The sequence below is a fragment of the Oncorhynchus nerka genome, linkage group LG27 (assembly GCF_034236695.1).
Source record: "Oncorhynchus nerka isolate Pitt River linkage group LG27, Oner_Uvic_2.0, whole genome shotgun sequence".
Classification (NCBI taxonomy): Eukaryota; Metazoa; Chordata; class Actinopteri; order Salmoniformes; family Salmonidae; genus Oncorhynchus; species Oncorhynchus nerka.
Genome location: NC_088422.1, coordinates 32,899,532 through 32,919,792, shown reverse-complemented (window position 1 = coordinate 32,919,792; position 20,261 = coordinate 32,899,532). Strand labels below are relative to the sequence as shown.

The 20,261-nt window shown below is 42.2% G+C and overlaps 1 protein-coding gene across 2 annotated transcripts in view; it reads left to right on the top strand.

The window, feature by feature from the left end:
- The first annotated feature begins 8,720 nt into the window (after positions 1 to 8,720).
- Positions 8,721 to 20,261, top strand: part of LOC115111615 (tetratricopeptide repeat protein 28-like) — a 226,208-nt gene continuing 214,667 nt past the window's right edge. For both annotated transcript variants that reach the window (XM_065011559.1, XM_065011558.1), the window contains exon 1: positions 8,721 to 9,542. In XM_065011559.1, coding sequence (XP_064867631.1) covers positions 9,516 to 9,542 — 27 coding nt within the window. In that variant the 5' untranslated portion in view covers positions 8,721 to 9,515. The remainder of the gene's footprint in view (positions 9,543 to 20,261) is intronic.

The window sequence follows — 20,261 nt, the reverse complement described above, 5'->3', positions numbered from 1 at the left end:
CTATCAATAATAGGCCTCACACTCTTAAAGATGCTACTGTAACATATTGTGTGATGAATGTTCATCTTCTGGTGCTATGGTGCTCATCTGTGGACTCTCATCAAGATTTGTGAAGTGTGGCTGCAGTGGTATAGCCAGCCCCAGCCTGGTCTCATAGGCTATAGGTAACATAGTAAATGTTTTTCCGGAACACTCAAATTAGTATGATATGTGAGGTTTGGCGGTTACATAAGACAGATGGTTAAGGCAAAAATGAAAGTAGTCTTTGGTTGGATGGGTGGGCGTATAACTCGAACGTCTAGCAATCCGAAGGTTGCGAGTCCAAATCTCATCATGGACAATTTGAGGTAAATAGCAACTTTTCAACTACTTACTACTTTTTAGCTACAGTTGAAGTTGGAAGTTTACATACACTTTAGCCAAATATATTTAAACTCAGTTTCTCACAATTTCTGACATTTAAGCCTAGTAAAAATACCCTGTCTTAGCTCAGTTAAGATCACCACTTTATTTTAAGAATGTGAAATGTCAGAATAATAGTAGAGATAATGATTTATTTCAGCTTTTATGTCTTTCATCACATTCCCAGTGGGTCAGAAGTTTACATACACTCAATTAGTATTTGGTAGCATTGCCTTTAACCTCATAGTCCGCCCCATCCCGCATGCGGTATCGTTACTACAGCCTCAAGCTCATTACCATAACGCAACGTTAGCGATTTCTAAAAATCGCAAATGAAATGAAATAAATATGCCTGCTCTCAAGCTTAATCCTTTTCTTAACAATCCTGTCGTCTCAGATTTTCAAAATATGCTTTAGAACCAGAGAAAATCAATAATTTGTGTAAGAGTGGTGATAGCTAGCTTAGCATTTAGCGTTAGCATTTAGCACGCAACATATTCACAAAAACCAGCCAAGGAATCAAATAAAATAATTTACCTTTGAAGAACTTCAGATGTTTCAATGAGGAGACTCTCAGTTACATAGCAGATGTCCAGTTTTTCCTGAAAGATTCTTGTGTAGGACACATCGTTCCCTTTTGTTACTATGCATTTGGCTACCGAAACTAACCGAAAATTCAGTCACCTACACGTCGAACTTTTTTCCGAATTAACTCCATAATATCGACTGAAACATGGAAAACGTTGTTTGAATCAATCCTGAAGGTGGTTTCTCATATATCTCTCCATTGAAAGCACCGTCCTTGAAGCCTGCTTTGTTGTCTGATTCGAATGGAAAAACACTGGGAGCTGACTTTTGCGCACCAAATGCCACGCAGACACCAAGCGGGACACTTGGCAATTGTAGTCTCTTATGGTCAATCTTCCAATGATATGCCTACAAATACGTCACAATGCTGCAGAGACCTTGGGGAAACAAGATAAAGTGTCCGTTGATTCCTGTCGCATTCACAGCCATATAAGGCGATCATGGAAAACGTAGCCTCAAAAATCCTGTTCATTTCCTGGTCGGTCATACATCTTGGTTTTGCCCGAAGCATTTGTTCTAAGGGACTCACAGTGAAAATCTTTGCAGTTCTGGATACGTAAGAGTCTCTTCTTTCCAAAACTATCAATTGCAAGCATATTCGAGCATCTTTTCGTGACAAAATATTGCGCTTAAAACGGGCACGTCTTTTTATCCAAAAATGAAATACTGCCCCTAGAGTACTAACAGGTTAAATTGTTTAACTTGGGTCAAACGTTTCAGGTAGCCTTCCACAAGCTACCCACAATAAATTGGGTGAATTTTTTCTCCATTCCTCCTGACAGAGCTGGTGTAACTGAGTCAGGTGGGTAGGCCTCCTTGCTCGCACATGCTTTTTAAGTTCTGCCCCCAAATGTTCTATAGGATTGAGGTCATGGCTTTGTGATGGCCACTCCAATACCTTGACTTTGTTGTCCTTAAGCCATTTTTCCACAACTTTGGAAGTATGCTTGCGGTCATTGTCCATTTGGAAGACCCATTTGCGACCAAGCTTTAACTTCCTGACTGATGTCTTGAGATGTTGCTTCAATATTTCCTCATAATTTTCTTTCCTCATGATGCCATCTATTTTGTGAAGTGCACCAGTCCCTCCTAAAGCAAAGCACCCCCACAACATGATGCTGCCACCCCCGTGCTTCACGGCTGGGATGGTGTACTCCGTCTTGCAAGCATCCCCGTTTTTCCTCCAAACATAACAATGGTCATTATAGGCCAAACAGTTATATTTTTGTTCATCAGAACAGAGGACATTACTCAAAAAAATGATCTTTGTCCCCATGTGCAGTTGCAAACTGTAGTCTGGCTTTTTTATGGTGGTTTTGGAGCAGTGGCTTCTTCCTTGCCGAGGGACCTTTAAGATGATGTCGATATAGGACTCATTTTACTGTGGACAGACAACTCTTCCCCTAACCTTAACCCTTTTAGCTAACCCTTCCCCTAACCTTAACCCTTTTAGCTAACCCTTCCCCTAACCCTAACCCTTTAATCGAATGTATAACAAGAACAGTTGGTAGAGCATGGCGCTTGCAATGCCAGGGTTGTGGGTTTGATTCCCACGGGGGACCAGCACGAAAATTTATGCATTCACTACTTACTGTAAGGTGCTCTGGATAAAAGCGTCTGCTACATGACTAAAATGTTCATGTAAATGTCTAGCAATTGAAAAGTTGCATGTTCGAATCTCATCACAGACAACTTTGGCATTTTAGGTAATTAGCAAATGTTTAACTACTTACTACTTTTTAGCTGAATTGCAACTTCTTAGTATGTTAGCTAACCCTTCCCCTAACCTCAACCCTTTTAGCTAACCCTTTAACCGAACGTATGACGCAAATGTCTAGTAATCCAAAGGTTGCGAATTCAAATCTCATCAAGGACCATTTTAGCATTTTAGGTTATTAGCAACTTTTCTACTACTTACTACTATTTAGCTACTTTGCAACTACTTAGTATGTTAGCTAACCCTTACCCCTAACCTTAACCCTTTTAGCTAGGGGAACCTAACTCTAACCATTTAACCTAACTCCTAAACTGAACCCAAAACCCTATTCTAGCTAACATTAGCCAGCTAGCTAACATTAGCCACCTAACACCTAGCTAGAATTCGTAACATATCATACATTTGGGTAATGGATATCCACAAATTAATACATACCATACTAAATGTAACATACCATTTTAAATGGAGTGCTGTATATTTACGTACATAATATTACAAAATGCTCTGAGACCAGGTTGCCAGCCCAGTTATCCTAGATGCTAGATGTAAAAGATTTCACTTTAATCCTTGAGCATTTTTCCGAAATCATACAAAGATTGAAAAAGAGATTACGAAGCACTTATTGTATCCTGAATTATTGATTAAGACAAACGGAATAACTAGCGTAATTAGAGCATGTGGTGAGAGACGAATACTGTAGTTGTAAATATATGCCTCTCTTAGAAAAGCTTCTCCTCTCTCATGGGTTTCATTGACCTACTCCTCCTATAGTCATCCCATTACCCTTTCCCCTTCACTGAGAGGATCCTGTATATATTATACACAACTACTCATTTTAATGGTGCCTTGGAACTCAGGCAGAATGTGTGTTTGTGTGTGGCAGGGGCATATGTATCTCAATGCTCTTACCATGGCATTTACCGCCTGGAAACATCAGCTAGCTAATTAAAAGGGCTCTGTTGATTGAAATGTGCGTCAGATAGTTAGGCTCTGCAGTGTCCTGACTTATGAACAGGAGCCTGGCTACCTAAGTGGACATACATGACACTGAGACATGCAGGACAGTTATCTGAGGGCTGCCTGCTACTCCCAAGTTTATTTTATTTCCCTCTTTTGACAATTTTCTTTTCATTTTTGCCAAACCACCTCTGTTACTGTCATCTGGGTGATGCACTCTCTCTATTTCTCTCTCTCATCCACACGCACACTGAAAAAGAGATACACCAACTTGCACACACATCCCAGTCAGAACATATAGTAGAGGGACATTTTTGAGGGTCTGATTGGCAAGAACAAGAAAAGGAAGCACACACTTTTAAGCAGCTCAACTCATGGAAAATGAAAGAGGGTTTTTTGTTTCCCTCTGAAGGATGGAGTCTGATTTCCTGTGCGGCTCTGATTGGGAAAGCAGAGGCACGCACAGGGAGCCTGCTTCTGTATGGAGAGGCCTGATGACAGGCTCCACCAGGAACAAAAACCACTGGAAACTCACTTCTGGTGAATACATGAAAGAAGTGGTTGTTATTGACAATGTAACATGCCCGTTTTCAGAATACCTGAATGCTTGAAACATGTAGTTAGACTGTCAGTTTTATATGAACTCTGCATCTGATCAAAGTAAGCATATGTGCATGTTTTTGTGATTTATGGCTAGTATGAACAAGGGTAGCTTGACAGTAAGTTGCTCTGTGTAGTAATGTTTTAATTACTCAACTAACATTGAACATTCTACTTTATTAATTGCACTGTAATTTAATTGCAATGGAGTTGATAATTATGTTATTACACAAGTGGAATGAATATAGGGTAGGATCCCTGTAATGCAATTACAATAACACAGTGTTATTACACTCACTACCCAAAGATATTCATTTACATTCTATGTTTGGGAATGTAAATGAATATCTTTGGCTAGTGAGCAATTCCTCTCCTTTCCTGCCTAAGCAAGTTCTGTCGGACTCCGGCGACATTACTGAGAGAAATGTGATAACTGATGCTTTTAATCAGCATTTTATCTCGGCTGGCTTTTTATTTGAAAGAAATAGTGGTTTAATTAACCCTGGTCAGTCAGTCGACTGCTCTTCCCTCTCCCAGCCTCCAGTTGGCTCGATGGAAGATATATTCAACTTCTAGTGGATCTTTGATTTCATTTGAACAACTTTCTACTTGTGATGTGCTAAATGCCTTTGCTTAAGATTTATGTTAAAAAAAAGTGGGACTGATTAGCTTCATCCTTTCTTGCTACAACTTTCTTCTCCCTGGATTGCGGAGTCATTGACACATTTTTTATCTGCCGATTTCGCTACACTCTAAATAACATTTGCTAACCATGTGTATGTGACCAATAAAATTGGATTTGATTAGGTTGTATCCCTAGGGTTTGGAAGGTGGCCCATGGACTCCCCCTGCACAAAGGTGGTGACCACCCCTACCTAAATAATTATTGCCCTATCTTGAAATTGTCTTGCCTAGTAAAAATGTTGAATCATTAGTCAACCTTCAGCTTAGTTCCTTCCTAGCAATGATATGTAAGTGTTCACCAGTCTGGTTTCAGGCTGGGTCATAGCACCATCTCTGCTGCAACCTTGGTGTTAAATGATGTGTTAAAAGGTATGGATAGAAGGTAGCACTGTGCTGCCCTCTTTATTGACTTATTTGATACTGTTGATCCATCTTTATTGATTCAAAGATTGTCTGCAATCGGTATAAATAAGACGTCATGTAATTGGTTCGAAAATGACTGTACAGACAGGACACAATGTGTTTTTCTTCTGATGGTGTTAAGTCAGGTTTCCTTGATGTTACAAAAGGTGTCCCACCGGGATCGATTTTAGGTCCTGTAATTTTATTGTCTTTATTAACAATGCTGGTCTATCTGCAAAAATGTTTAACATACACCTGTATGTAGATGACACTGTTGTTTGCTATTGCCCCCACAGTTGACCAGGCTCTTTCTGAGCTTTAATCTGCCTTCATTGCTTTGCAGAAAGCCTTTGCTGAACTCAAATGGGTACTTAATGCCGGTAAAACCAAGTATATGTTATTCTCCAAATCACATAAAAATGTGCATCTGATGCATATTTACATTGGATGGTACCCTCATTGATCGTGTCCCCGCTTATAAATGTCTGGGTATCTGGATTGACAAAAAGCTATCTTTCAAAAAGCATGTTGATGAGTTAGCTAAGAAATGAAGAATTAAAATGGGCTTTTTTTATATAATTAAATAGCAGATAATAGCAAATCTCTCTGTTGACATTCATAACAGTTATAGACTATGGATTTATTGTCTATATGAATGCAGCTGTCACTGTATTGAAACCATTAGACACAGTTTATCATATCGCACTATATCAAATCTTATTAGTTACATGCTTTGTAAACAGCAGGTATGGACTAACAGTGAAATGCTTACTTACGGGCCCTTCCCAACAATGCAGAAAGAAAATAGCGAAATGATAGAAAAGTAAAACACGTAATAATATACAGTATATACAATGATTAACAATAACTTGGCTATATAGAATATGTAGATTTTGGGGCTCCCAAGTGGTGCAGCTCAGTGCTAGAGGCGTCACTACAGACACCCTGGTTTGAATCCAGGCAATTGGCCCAGCATCGTCCGGGTTTGGCCTGTGTAGGCCTTCAATTATAAATAAGAATTTGTTCTTAACTGACTTGCCTAGTTACATTTTTTTTTAAATGTACCAGTAATGAGTGGATGGGTACGATGTAATTGAGGTAGATATGTACATATAACTAGGAATAAAGTGACAGATAGCAAACAGTAGTAACAGCGTATGTGATGAGTCAAAAAAAGCTAGCGCAAGAAGTGTCCATGCAGATAGTCCGGGTAGCTATTTGGTTAACTACACTTTATTACGGGCAATAGGTTCAGTACACTTCACTGCATTCTGTATCAGAACGTAGGCTGGCCCTCTTTGAAGTCTCATAGATTGATGCATTGCACACTTTCTGTTTATGAAGCCCTCCTGCTTAAACCTCTGACTACCTTACTTCATTTGTTAACTTACAGACGTACTAGTTAGCAGACCTGATCTCAGGGATGGCTGACGCTGGAGATCCCTTCTATCTCCACTGTGTTAGGTAAATCTGCTCTTAGGTTGTTTGCACCTTACTTGTGGAATGATCTTCAAGGCTCTATAAAGTTGGTTGCATTGGTGCCTCTAGGCAAATCAAAATAGTGTGATTGAGGACCTTTTTACTGAAGAATGTGTTTGTCTTCTATGATTGTGTTTTTCTTTTCGTGCATTGATGTGAATATTGATGTGTATATTGATGTGTAATCCTGTGTATCGATGTGTATACAGGGCTCATCTGTAAAAGACTCCCTGTTAACATAAAGGTTCAATTAAATTGCCCACAGAGCTTGAACATGCAACATACAAGGTATGGAAAGAGTGTCATTCTGGTGCGACAACAAGGAGGGGTTACAAATACACTGCCAGCTGTGCTCATAGTGTCAGCGTCACACTCTGCATTTTGTTCCTGTTCATCCAAGTGGATTAGCAAGTGCTGTTTGGACTCTATACCCAGCAGTGTTTTGTTCAGGGACCATATGTCATAGTGTCCCCTCCTTTTTGTCTTTAGTTGTCACGGTGACCCCTAGGTGCATTGCTAACCCCCCTGACCCTGGAGGGACACCAGGCCAGAAAAATACAATTTGAGCTCCTAGTAGGTGCACATTTAGACACTGCTTTTAGGATAATTTACCCCCCAAAAACATCCTAACAAGATAACATAAAGATAAATACTGAGGGAGATGGTACACATTAAGTCAGAGAAAGTTACATTGATCACGCTGTCTATCACCATATTGATGCTTCCTGGTCCCATTCTGTTCAGTCAGATGGCGTGTCAGTACCTCTGGCCATCCCCTCAGTGTCAGCCCAGGTCAAACCTACTGGGGCTGTTCAGATACTGGAGAGTTGTTCTGCTTTGAAGCTTTTGCCAGTTTGCAGTGGTGGGGTGCAGTAGGAGTGGGTGGGTTCTTCCCAGAAATACCAGGCTCTCTCATTTAACTTTTTTTTTCTCCAACCCACCAAGATTACAAGCGATAAGAATTTCATTATCAAGACTGGGAAAATTGTAGCACTTATCTGCCAGTGTGATTTCTATCACCGGTCTGTGGCCAAATATGCCGGAAACAAAAAGCTTGGCAGGCAGCTAAAAAGCATAAGCTATATCTGACAGCAGTATCGCTAAAGTAAACAAGTGGCAGCTAAGAGTGATGGACACTGGACAGCGGTCCGCTGTCCTTGTCTCCAGAGAAACATGGGTCAGAGGCCTTGTGTACTCATCTTACCTGTCCTTTCTGAATCGTGTTTACTCTCATAGCCTGTACCGTCATTCAGTCCCATAAGGCTTACCACTAATGAAAAGGGAACTAAGGACAATCTGTTCTGGCAATTTAGCCAGAACAGATGAGCTGTGTTGTTAGAATCTCTTAAGACCATTAATGCCACTGTAAACAGTGAAGGGGATATACCTTGAAAGGTGCTGGAGGCTTATAGAAAGCTGATAATCAGGTGTCTCCTTCTGTCACTTTTCTACCTTCTTTGAAGGGGGATTATAGCAGGCCTACCTCTTTGTGCAGCACAACAGCAGAGTTGACCACCCATTATCTGTGAATGAATATGTATGTAGTCTATGTTTTTTTGTTGTATAGAATAACATCAAACTGTTGGTGTTGTGGCAAAGGTTTTGACCTCATGTTTATCATGAGGAAATGTATTGTTGTCCACTTTCACATTGTATTGCTCGAGTTCTACTCCTCCACTGTTGCGGCTTTCTACCATACCTTCCTGGGGGCCATTGTATGAGTGCAGTGTTGGCTCAGCTCTGGAGTCTTTTCTCTGGCCACATCGCCTTTACCCTCGGTGCGCGCGCTTCAGAGTCGACGGCACTATGACCCCGCCGGCTCGTTCCTGCGCTGCTCGGGTTCTGTTCCAACTCTGAGCTATGCAATGCCCGAGCGCGAAGGAGCAGGGAAGGAAGTCATTAGAGTTGTGTAGTCCCGTTTGTTGCTGTTGCAGGATATCCTTCCAGCGCCTCGCACAGAAATTCCAGGGATTTTTTTTCTGTTCACCCCTCCTGTGACTTTCTTTTGCGCCATGTATGTCGGTGATCTGGTTTTGGCATTGACTTTTGCTTGACATTTGATAGCACATTTTTTTAACCGTTAGAAAAGGGATCAACAACAGTTGTCATATGTTTCTGTGTTTTGTCAACGTTTTGGATATACACGTTTTTCGGTGGGATAAACCCACAAAAACGTTGGACTTGTGTTTCTATTTGGTGTCAGACTAACGGTTTTGTAATGCATGGACGACGTGGAGGTTGACAAAAAGTTTAAGAATTAATTTCCCAGCAGTCAACCTAACTGGATATCTTCGAAAACCATGCTAAAAGACAGCGGAGTGATCTAGCGGACAGACAGACTGTACAGGGCTGGTGGCGCATCTCGGACTTGTAGTTTGGATTTTACGCACTGTTACCCATAGTCTTATTTATACAAAACGTTTGAACTGAAAACCGGGACATTCAATAAGTTAGACAAACGTATTCTGCTCCATTCCATTCTTTGGATTAAACGGGGCTATCGCGTGCCATCTCTCCCGATTTGACGTTGAACCTCGCATCGCATATTATGCGCCGCTTTTTGGAGAAAATATGCTGCAAAATTGAGGGAAGTCAAGAAGCAGCATGACTTGCTGTTGGAATTCCCTTGAATCAACATTTTCCTCGTATATAATATCTTGATGTTGTACATTTTTGGTTTACAAATATGATGAAATGGCAGCCCCGGAAGAAGGTGAGTGAAAATGACATGTTTTAGTTCTCTGTAATTCACTTGCATTATTACCGGTGCATTATTTCCAAGTTGATCGGGGACTCGGTTTTGGAATGATAGGTTCGACGTACTGTAGCCTACATGGTTGGTCATGGTGGCCAAAAGCCAAGATATGCATTTTTCTTTTGTCCATATGTATTGTAGCCTAATACTGTCTGGCCATAAAATAGACTATCGGGCCAGTCAAAGTTTCCATGATAATTATTCCTTTTGGATAGTCACTCAGGCTAGAAACATCAGTTTCTGGCTCATGTTTGCTGATTCAACAGTGATGTTTGCTTCATTAGGTTATTGATAATTCAGATTTTGCAATTTTCAAAAACCTGTGTAGCCTTTTGCTGGACATGACTCATGAGTGGGGCCCAATAGCCTGTGTTTATTCTCGGGTGAATAATATTTATCTGAAAACTGTCTGGAGAAGAGTGACAGTGCGTGGGCTGGTATGTCAAATGGTTCAATAGAAGGACATTTAATTGCGCGTAAAAAGACTCCAGACTGATAGTGGTCGACTCTATTTCAAATGAAAACGTGTATTTTCTTACATTAGATTGTTGCACATTTTTATCCAGGAATAGTAAGTCTAATAAAGGTGATATATTCCTCCCATAACATTGCGCATTCATTGCCCCTTGAGAAATGTACATACAGCCTTTGTTGTATCTCATATCCTTTATGCTAAAACCATCGATTTCTGTAGAATCTAGAAATCATTCCCACCATGTCCTACAGTTTGTAAGCATGACCCTGTAGTGGCCTTCTTGACAATCAGGGACAGCATTGAGAGATAATGAAGGCATTTCGTGTAGGATTTGCAGATAGCTGAGAGTCATCCCATCTAACTATGAAATTGAGATGATTAAAGTCGACAAAACAGAGTTAATAGCATTGCCTATATAATAAAGGATGTGTTTAAAGTTAAGCCAGCAACAATTAATCCCCTCTCTTGGACAAAACTATAATATTTTCATTTAAACTCTTTCTCTTCTATTGTTTTCCTTGAGAAACCTTCAAGTATTACCACATGGAAAAATATACATGCATCATCTGAAAAGCACGAAACCTCTCAGCGGCAAAGGTGCAGATATTACGCTGTTTTCCACTAGGTGGCACTTTATTGATATGAGAAATTGCACTTTCCCAAACTGTTGCGTCCCAATTGTCAAAGTAGCTTTCCTAATCTCCTTTCGTTTATGCAAATTGACACGTATAAATCGACCTAATGAAAGCAACAACCCTGATAAGTCTATCTCGTTTTCCTAATTTTAGATCAGCAAAGATAAGTGATTGAAGATGAATGAAAGGAGATCCGTGCCTCCATCGGTAAACTCCCTATTATCTGCTTGGCCAATGCTCATTGGTCAAAATCCGTCTTTATCGGTCGTTTGTTCTGAATCACGTAATGGGAATAGTAATTAATGAGAATAATTTTTTATCCTGAATCATTTACTGACGATGAAAGGAGAAATTCAAGAGAGGTTCTTATTATAGAATTATTACCAGAGTAAATAAAAGAGTGGTGCATGTTGTGAATCATTCCAGCATCTGTGCTGCATCTCTGCCAGAATCATCCACGAGACCCTCCTTTGAGGATTAAACGCCTTTACTCACTGGTGGAATTCAAACCCAATCACACGGTAGAAAAGCTGCTCAACTTTAAAAGATCATAAGAGAGAATTTTGTCATTCATTTCCATTAAAGGTATTGATTCAATTAAGGTCTACATGTTGTTAAACGTGAATTTGTCGTGCCTCACAACAATAAAGAAAGGTTATTGCATGTTTGAAGTGGTTTGAGTAATTTATGCGCAATGCTATTTTGCACATAAATAGTATACTCACTCACTCACTCACTCACTCACTCACTCACTTACTCACTCACTCACTCACTCACTCACTCACTCATTCACTCATTCACTCATTCACTATTTACATGAATAGGTCTACACACAAAGCTGACTGCACATTCAAGACATTAAAGTGTCTTTTCACACACTGTTTGGGTATGTGTGTGAAATTTTCCTTTCATCGTGTCCTCTGATACAGAACCAAAAACATCTCCTGACTGTGTGCTCTAGCCCAGGCATTTGAGGCATTGCACAAGACAGGCAGGACAATGGAGGCAAACATACAGCCATTGTGTTCCTCTCCTGTGGTTTCTGGAGACTCTGCTTTCTTTTCTAAACCACTCACAGACGCACACAGACACAGTAATGACTGAGAAGGTCCTTTAGTTCAGTGTTCCCACTCTCACTTATTATGTATCTGTTTTTCAATCTGTCCTCTTACTCCTCTTGTAGTCTGATGGAGATCAATAGGAAAGCATAGGAGGCTCATATCGACTCAGGCCAAGTGTCTGCTCTGCTTCCTTATAATGGATTACACTAATAAGTTAAAAACTTTGTATCTGCTCTGTGGTGTTGGAGGGAGAGAGATTGAGTGAGAGATTCCCTCTCTGTTGGCTGCTGATATCCTAGCTCTCAGAAAAGGGGAAAATTACAGGTTTTCCAGTGGATTTGTGGGATTAGCTACCTCGCTTCGATTACACTGTGGTCATAACACTGGGTAGGATACATGGGACTGGGGGGATGACTCCTACTCAAGGTTCAGATACAGTCTAGATAAGCTGTTTGTTCAATAACAATCAATCTTCACTTAGCAGATAGCTTTGTTCACGGGCTTAACCACCATATGCATCATGGGGGATTTGATCCATCAACCTCGTAGTTTAACCATTAGTCCAGTTAGTCACTGCTCCTAACAAGACATCTAATCCACACTCCTGGAATGTGTATTGGAAAGTGCTTGTGCATGGATGTTTATGATTGCATATACAGTTGAAGTTGGAAGTTTACATACACTTTAGCCAAATACATTTAAACTCAGTTTTTCACCATTCCTGACCTTTAATCCTGGTAAAAATGTCCCTTGTTTTAGGTCAATTAGGATTGCCACTTTATTTTAAGAATGTGAAATGTCAGAATAATAGTAGAAAGAATTATTTCTTTCAGCTTTTATTTCTTTCATCACGTTCCCAGTGGGTCAGAAGTTTACATACACTCAATTAGTATTTGGTAGCATTGCCTTTAAATTGTTTAACTTTAACTTGGGTCAAACTTTTCTGGTAGCCTTCCACAAGCTTCCCACAATAAATCGGGTGAATTTTGGCCCATTCCTTCTGACAGAGCTGGTGTAACTGAGTCAGGTTGGTAGGCCTCCTTGTTCTCACATGCTTTTTCAGTTCTGCCCACACATTTTCTATAGGATTGAGGTCAGGGCTTTGTGATGGCCACTCCAATACCTTAACCTTGTTGTGCTTAAGCCATTTTGCCACAACTTTGGAAGTATGCTTGGGGTCATTGTCCATTTGGAAGACCCATTTGCTACCAAGCTTTAACTTCCTGACTGATGCCTTGAGATGCTGCTTCAATATATCCACATCATTTTCTTTCCTCATGATGCCATATATTTTGTGAAGTGCACCAGTCCCTCCTGCAGCAAAGCACCCCCACAAAATGATGCTGCCACCCCCCGTGCTTCACGGTTGGGATTGTGTTCTTCAGCTTGCAAGCCTCCCCCTTATTCCTCCAAACATAACGATGGTAATTATGGCCAAACAGTTCTATTTTTGTTTCATCAGACCAGAGGATATTTCTCCAAAAAGTACGATCTTTGTCCCCATGTGCAGTTGCAAACCGTAGTCTGGCTTTTTTATGGTGGTTTTGGAGTAGTGGCCTCTTCATTGCTGAGCGGCCTTTCAGGTTATGTCGATATAGGACTCATTTTTACTGTGGATACAGATACTTTTGTACCTGTTTCCACCAGCATCTTCACAGGTCCTTTGCTGTTGTTCTGGGATTGATTTGCACTTTTCCCACCAAAGTACGTTCATCTCTAGGAGACTGAATGCGTCTCCTCCCTGAGCAGTAGGATGGCTGCGTGGTCCCATGGTGTTTATACTTGCATACATTGTTTGTACACACATTATTTGTACAGATGAACGTGGTACCTTCAGGTGTTTGGAAATTGCTCCCAAGGATGAACCAGACTTGTGGTCTACACATTTGTTTTCTGGGTTCTTGGCTGATTTCTTTTGATTTTCCCATGATGTTAAGCAACGAGGCACACAGTTTGAAGGTAGGCCTTGAAATACATCCACAGGTACAACTCCAATTGACTCAAATTATGTCAATTAGCCTATCAGAAGCTTCTAAAGCCATGATATCATTTTCTGGAATTTTCCAAGCTGTTTAAAGGCGAAGTCAACTTAGTGTATGTAAACTTCTGATCCACTGGAATTGTGATACAGTGAATTATACGTGAAATAATCTGTCTGTAAACAATTGTTGGAAAAATGACTTGTGTCATGCACAAAGCAGATGTCCTAACCGACTTGCCAAAACTATAGTTTGTTAACAAGAAATTTGTGGAGTGGTTGAAAAACGAGTTTTAATGACTCCAACCTAAGTGTATGTAAACTTCCGACTTCAACTGTATGTGTGTATACAGTATGTGTGGGATACAGGTCTGACTAATGAGGAGGGGTTGAGACACACACATACATGGCCATTCACCTCCAACACCACCCCCCTCACCCCCTGTGCGTTTGGAGTTCATGGCCAGGTTTATAGCAGCCTGAACCCAAGGATGGGGAAGTCACTGTTTATTTTTGTGGTCATGCCAGATGTTCCTCTGGGTTTCTCACAGTTGACTTAAAGCCTTCTCACCTGTGTCTGACTGGGACATGGCTGTATGGGAGAGCCTTATGTTTCTATGTATGTGAGGAGAGGAGAGTTGTAGCCTAGGCCCTTATCATCTCCAGGCTCACTCCTTCATCTCTGACCTTGTTCACCACCTTATGACCTGGGGGGAGGTTCTTATCCGGTGTTTCTCCTTTGATTCAGCATTATTTCAGAGCTCTCTGGTGGGGAAAAGGGCTATATTTTCTTCCAGCGCTCCATCAATTCCTGTGACGTCTCCTGGCTGGCAGCAGCAGGCCAGCAGTTTGGAATACATTTACGGAAGGGGGATGTAAGGAGAGGAGAGGCTGGAGGACACATATCTGAGGAGAGGGGGGGGGGGAGCAGGGAATCCTGCCCTGGCTGGCTGTCAGCAGGCTAGGAGTCACTGGAGAGAAGTTGAAAGAATGTTGGACAGATATTGGGACACATCAGGGAACAAATTAATGCAAGAGGGATAGAGTGGGAGATAGAAGCAGAGAGATGGAAGATGGAGAGGAGAAGGCATTACTGTAGAGCTGTAGACATTGATAGAATTGGAGATGGATTGAATAAGAGAAAGTGAGAGAACATGAGGGAGAGCTGGAGGAATGGAATGAGAGAGATTGTGCAAGAGATAGAGATTTGGATTTGAGGAGTGATAGAGGGAGAGAGCCCCAGAGTGATTCGGTAGGGATAATTAATGATAGGGACTGATAGCACCTGCTGTTCCTGACGCTGCACAGTATTAACGGCCCAGCATGACGAGCAGAAAGGGAAGTGGCTACTGCGTGGCCAGCTCAGCCCCCGGCCCATCCTCGGGGGGATGGAGAGAGAAAGAAACTATGGAGGGAGGGGACTGCGAACCCCTTAGCTCCAGCAGTTGAAATATATGTGCTCTCCTTGCCCCTCCCCCTGGGGACCGGAGGACAGAGATGGAGGAGAGATGCGATGGATCTCTCCGAAGTGCAAGGCCTCCCTTGCTCTTATTGTGACGCAGTGGTCTGCAGCACTCATGAGCTATGGGTTTATGCCTGCCTGGCCTGGCATACAGGGGAGGGAGACCATTGTCAAAATATGAGTAACAATAGGAACAATGGTGACTGAACCATTCTATTCTCATTAATCCTCATTCCTGCAACCTGCCCACTGAGAATCAATGTGTGTGCAGATTAATATCTAGATCCCTATCTACAGTTAAACAGACAGATTGATATATGTGTAAAATTATACATTATATTTTCTCCAAGCCTCAGAGTGCTCACTCAACACATGCTGTGGGTTTCCCATACCTCCTATGCTACCCACTGGGTTACGGGTTGGTGTCATTGGGTCTGTGTTTGGGCTTGTTAAGGTCATTCTTCCAGGGGTGTGACCTAGTGCATTGTGGGTCCTGGAGGTGCCTGCCATCTGGTGGTTCCACTGGGAATATCTCGAAGCGGGGCTCGACGCTCCGGTTCAATTGGAGCGCGTTTCCCTGTGCTATGAGGTGGAAAGGTCATCTGGTGGGCCCCAGCCCAAGTGTATTTAGTGGTTAAACCCTTCCTCTATGTGCAAGTATGCCATTAACATACAGAGCAGCAGTATTTCATAGGCTGTACAAAAACAAGCCATGAATGAGTGCTATCTACAGTCCAAGAGACACATCCATTTATCCTCAACGCGTTTCCCTGCACATAGACTGAAAAACATGCATTATTTTCTCTGTTTCACAACATTTATTTTCACCTCAGCAGCCAAAAGCACATTATGTACATTCCTCTATAACTCTGCTGTGGCATGGCTTCCTGGCTCCGTATCAGCCCAGACTAAAGACCTTGTAGCTGTCTGTGTCTCTGTCCGGCCCAGACCAATGCCTGGTGCTGTGACAGAAAAGCATGGCTAGTGTGCCTTACACTGGGCCTGTGATCTGGTCAGCAGAGAGATGCATTAAAGAGAGCCGCTAATACCACCCTGACTCACACAGACGCCCCTAAATCCCAATAATACCACCCTGACTCACACAGACGCCCCTAAATCCCAATAATACCACCCTGACTCACACAGACGCCCCTAAATCCCACTAATACCACCCTGACTCACACAGACGCCCCTAAATCCCAATAATACCACCCTGACTCACACAGACTACTACTACCCTAAATCCCACTAATTACCACCCTGACTCACACAGACTACTACTACCCTAAATCCCACTAATACCACCCTGACTCACACAGACTACTACTACCCTAAATCCCACTAATACCACCCTGACTCACACAGACTACTACTACCCTAAATCCCACTAATACCACCCTGACTCACACAGACTACTACTACCCTAAATCCCACTAATTCCACCCTGACTCACAGACTACTACTACCCTAAATCCCATTAATTCCACCCTGACTCACACAGATGCCCCTAAATCCCACTAATTCCACCCTGACTCACACAGACTACTACTACCCTAAATCCCACTAATTCCACCCTGACTCACACAGACGCCCCTAAATCCCACTAATTCCATCCCCTCTTTTGTCAGAGATGGGATTCATAAGCCTTTTTTTGAAGGCAACATTTTCCAAGAATTGTGTCCAGGGCTTAACCAGAACCTTTATGTGGCCTGTTGCTGATGCCAGTCTGAGGAGGGACCATGGTGGCCTGCCTCTATGTGTGGGGGACTCAGGGATAGGGGAGGTGGGTCTCTCTGTAGCATGACTGTAGCCCTCAGTCTTCTTGACCACTATACACCCAGACAGACACACAACAGATTGACAGGCTTAAGCCCTTCTCGATCCAGAAGTAGGAGAGGGACTGAGCTGAGGCCATGCATTTGGCCTGTGACATTAAAGTAAGAGCCCTGGTGCTGAAGATGACATGGATTTGATTAGTTTGACCCTGTAAGATAACCCCACCCCTGGTCCACCGCAAGGGTTAACTGTACCGTGTGTATGTGTGTGTATGAGAGAGAGAAAGAGAGACAGAGATCGAGAGAGAGAGAGAGAGAGAGAGAAGGAGAGGTAGCATGACAGAGATCCAGATGGTTTCAGCAGACTGGTCCTCCCGAGGTCAAAGAAGCAGCAGAGCTCTGAGCAGATTGTTTTAGTTTCCCTCAGCGTCACTCTCACCTAGCTCCTCTCCTCTCTTCTGTCATGCTGAACCTGCTGAGGCCAACCAGGGAGGGATTTTACTGCTGGCCGTAAAAAGTAGCAGGAAGGAAGGAGAAATTTATCGACCAGGGTCCACCGAGGCTTCCCCATCACCATCTCTGGGCTCAATTTAGCTTCTGTTCCCCACCCTGTGGGCTCACCTTTATTTATATGGGATGGTTATATTAGGCCCATGTTTATATTCTATGAAATATTTGGGCCTGACATTCCATTGCAGAAGATACATCCTCTCCCAGAGACTTGATCCCGGGGCTTTTAACAAGGCAGACCAACAGGTGGAGACTGACAGGCAGTCAGAGATAGACACGCTAATGAGAGCTACAACACAACACCCCCTACCACCCCTCCTCCACACCTACTCACTCCACAATCTCTAATGATCTCATGCCTCATAGAGTTGATATATTTACAGTTGAAGTCGGAAGTTTACATACACTTATGTTGGAGTCATTAAAACTCGTTTTTCAACCACTCCACAAATTTCTTGTTAACAAACTATAGTTTTGGCAAGTCGGTTAGGACATCTACTTTGTGCATGACACAAGTCATTTTTCCAACAATAGCTTACAGACAGATTATTTCACTTATAATTCACTGTATCACAATTCCAGTGGGTCTTTAAACAGCTTGGAAAATTCCAGAAAATGATGTCATGGCTTTCGAAGCTTCTGATAGGCTAATTGACATAATTTGAGTCAATTAGAGATGTACCTGTGGATCTATTTCAAGGCCTACCTTCAAGCTCAGTGCCTCTTTGCTTGACATCATGGGAAAATCAAAAGACATCAGCCAAGACCTCCACAAGTCTGGTCCATCCTTGGGAGCAATTTCCAAATGGCTGAAGGTACCACGTTCATCTGTACAAACAATAGTACTTATAAACACCATGGGACCATGCAACCGTCATACTGCTCAGGAAGGAGAATCGTTCTGTCTCTTAGAGATGAACGTACTTTGGTGCGAAATTGCAAATCAATCCCAGAACAACAGAAGAGAACCTTGTGAAGATGCTGGAGGAAACAGGCACAAAAGTATCTATATCCACAGTAAAACAAGTCCTATATCGACATAACCTGAAAGGCTGCTCAGCAAGGAAGATGCCACTGCTCCAAAACCACCACAAAAAAGCCAGACTACGTTTTGCAATTGCACATGGGGACAAAGATCGTATTTATTGGAGAAATGTCCTCTGGTCTGATGAACAAAAATAGAACTGTTTGGCAATAATGTCCATCGTAATGTTTGGAGGAAAAAGGGGGACGCTTGCAAGACAAAGAACACCATCCCAGCCGTGAAGCACGGGGGTGGCAGCATCATGTTGTGGGGTGCTTTGCTGCAGGAGGGACTGCTGCACTTCATAAAATAGATGGCATCATGAGGAAAGAAAATGTGGATATATTGAAGCAACATCTCAAGACATCAGTCAGGAAGTTAAAGCATGGTCGCAAATGGGTCTTCCAAGTGGACAATGACTCCAAGCATACTTCCAAAGTTGTGTCAAAATGGCTTAAGGACAACAAAGTCAAGGTATTGGAGTGGCCATCACAAAGCCCTGACCTCAAACCTATATAACATTTTTGGGCAGAACTGAAAAAGCGTGTTGCGACCAAGGAGGCCTACAAACCTGACTCAGTTACACCAGCCCTGTCAGGGGAAATGGGCCAAAATTCACTCAACTTATTGTGGGAAGCTTGTGGAAGGCTACCCGACACGTTTGACAGAAGTTAAACAATTTAAAGGAAATGCTACCAAATAGTAATTGAGTGTATATAAACTTCTGACCCACTGGAAATGTGATGAAAGAAATAAAAGCTACTACTATTATTCTGACATTCTTAAAATAAAGTGGTGATCCTAACTGACCTAAGACAGGGAATTTTTACTATGATTAAATGTCAGGAATTGTTAAAAACGTGAGTTTAAATGTATTTGGCCAAAGCGTATGTAAACTTCCGACTTCAACTGTAGCTAGAGGTACTATTACCTTTTGATAACGCCATAGCTCGGCTACTTATACTGCTGTTCTGTCTCTGTCCTCTCCTCCCCTCTCCCTCTCCCTGAGGGATGCTTCGAGTCCTATGGACTTGTTTCTCCTCTTCTTTGGCATCCATTCCTGGGTATGTAGCGATTGCGTACGTCTTGGTAGCTGGTTTTATGGGTTTTAAAGTCATTTCAACACACATTCACAGACGTGCATTCCACCCTAATTTCTTCCCCAACGTTCAGAACCGCAGTGAATTGCTCTGCCATATTGTCTTAGTGGGGCCATGAAGAATGATGGGGAAGCAACACAGCTTTTATCTATGTATATATGAATGTGATGGGGGAATATGTTTATTGTCACATTTCCATCCACATGTCTACTTCCATGTTTGACAAGTGTGTGCTGTGGCTGATCCTGTATCAGGGAAATGATGGAATAGAACCATGCACACAATATCACCTAACAAAGACGGCAAAGTGGTATTTTCTTCCTCTTGTCTAACTCTAGACCATCCCCTTTGTTTTCTCCTCTAATCCCGTCATTACATCTATAGTCCTCTCACTCAGGGGTCAAAGGTCATATCAGAGCAAATATTGTTCTCCATTCTGGAGAGGGGCCCAATTACCACTTTGAAATCTCAAGCGTTGGACCCACCCGCTTTGGGAGGATAAATTTAGCCAGCTGAAAGCTGCTCAGTCATTCACAGATCCCCAGCAGTCAGTCTGACAGTCAGCCAGACAGTACAGAATGCCTGTTGTGTGATCTGACGTCTTCTATTCTTTTAGTTATGGCTGCATCACTAGCAGTGTAAAATGTGTTAGGCGCC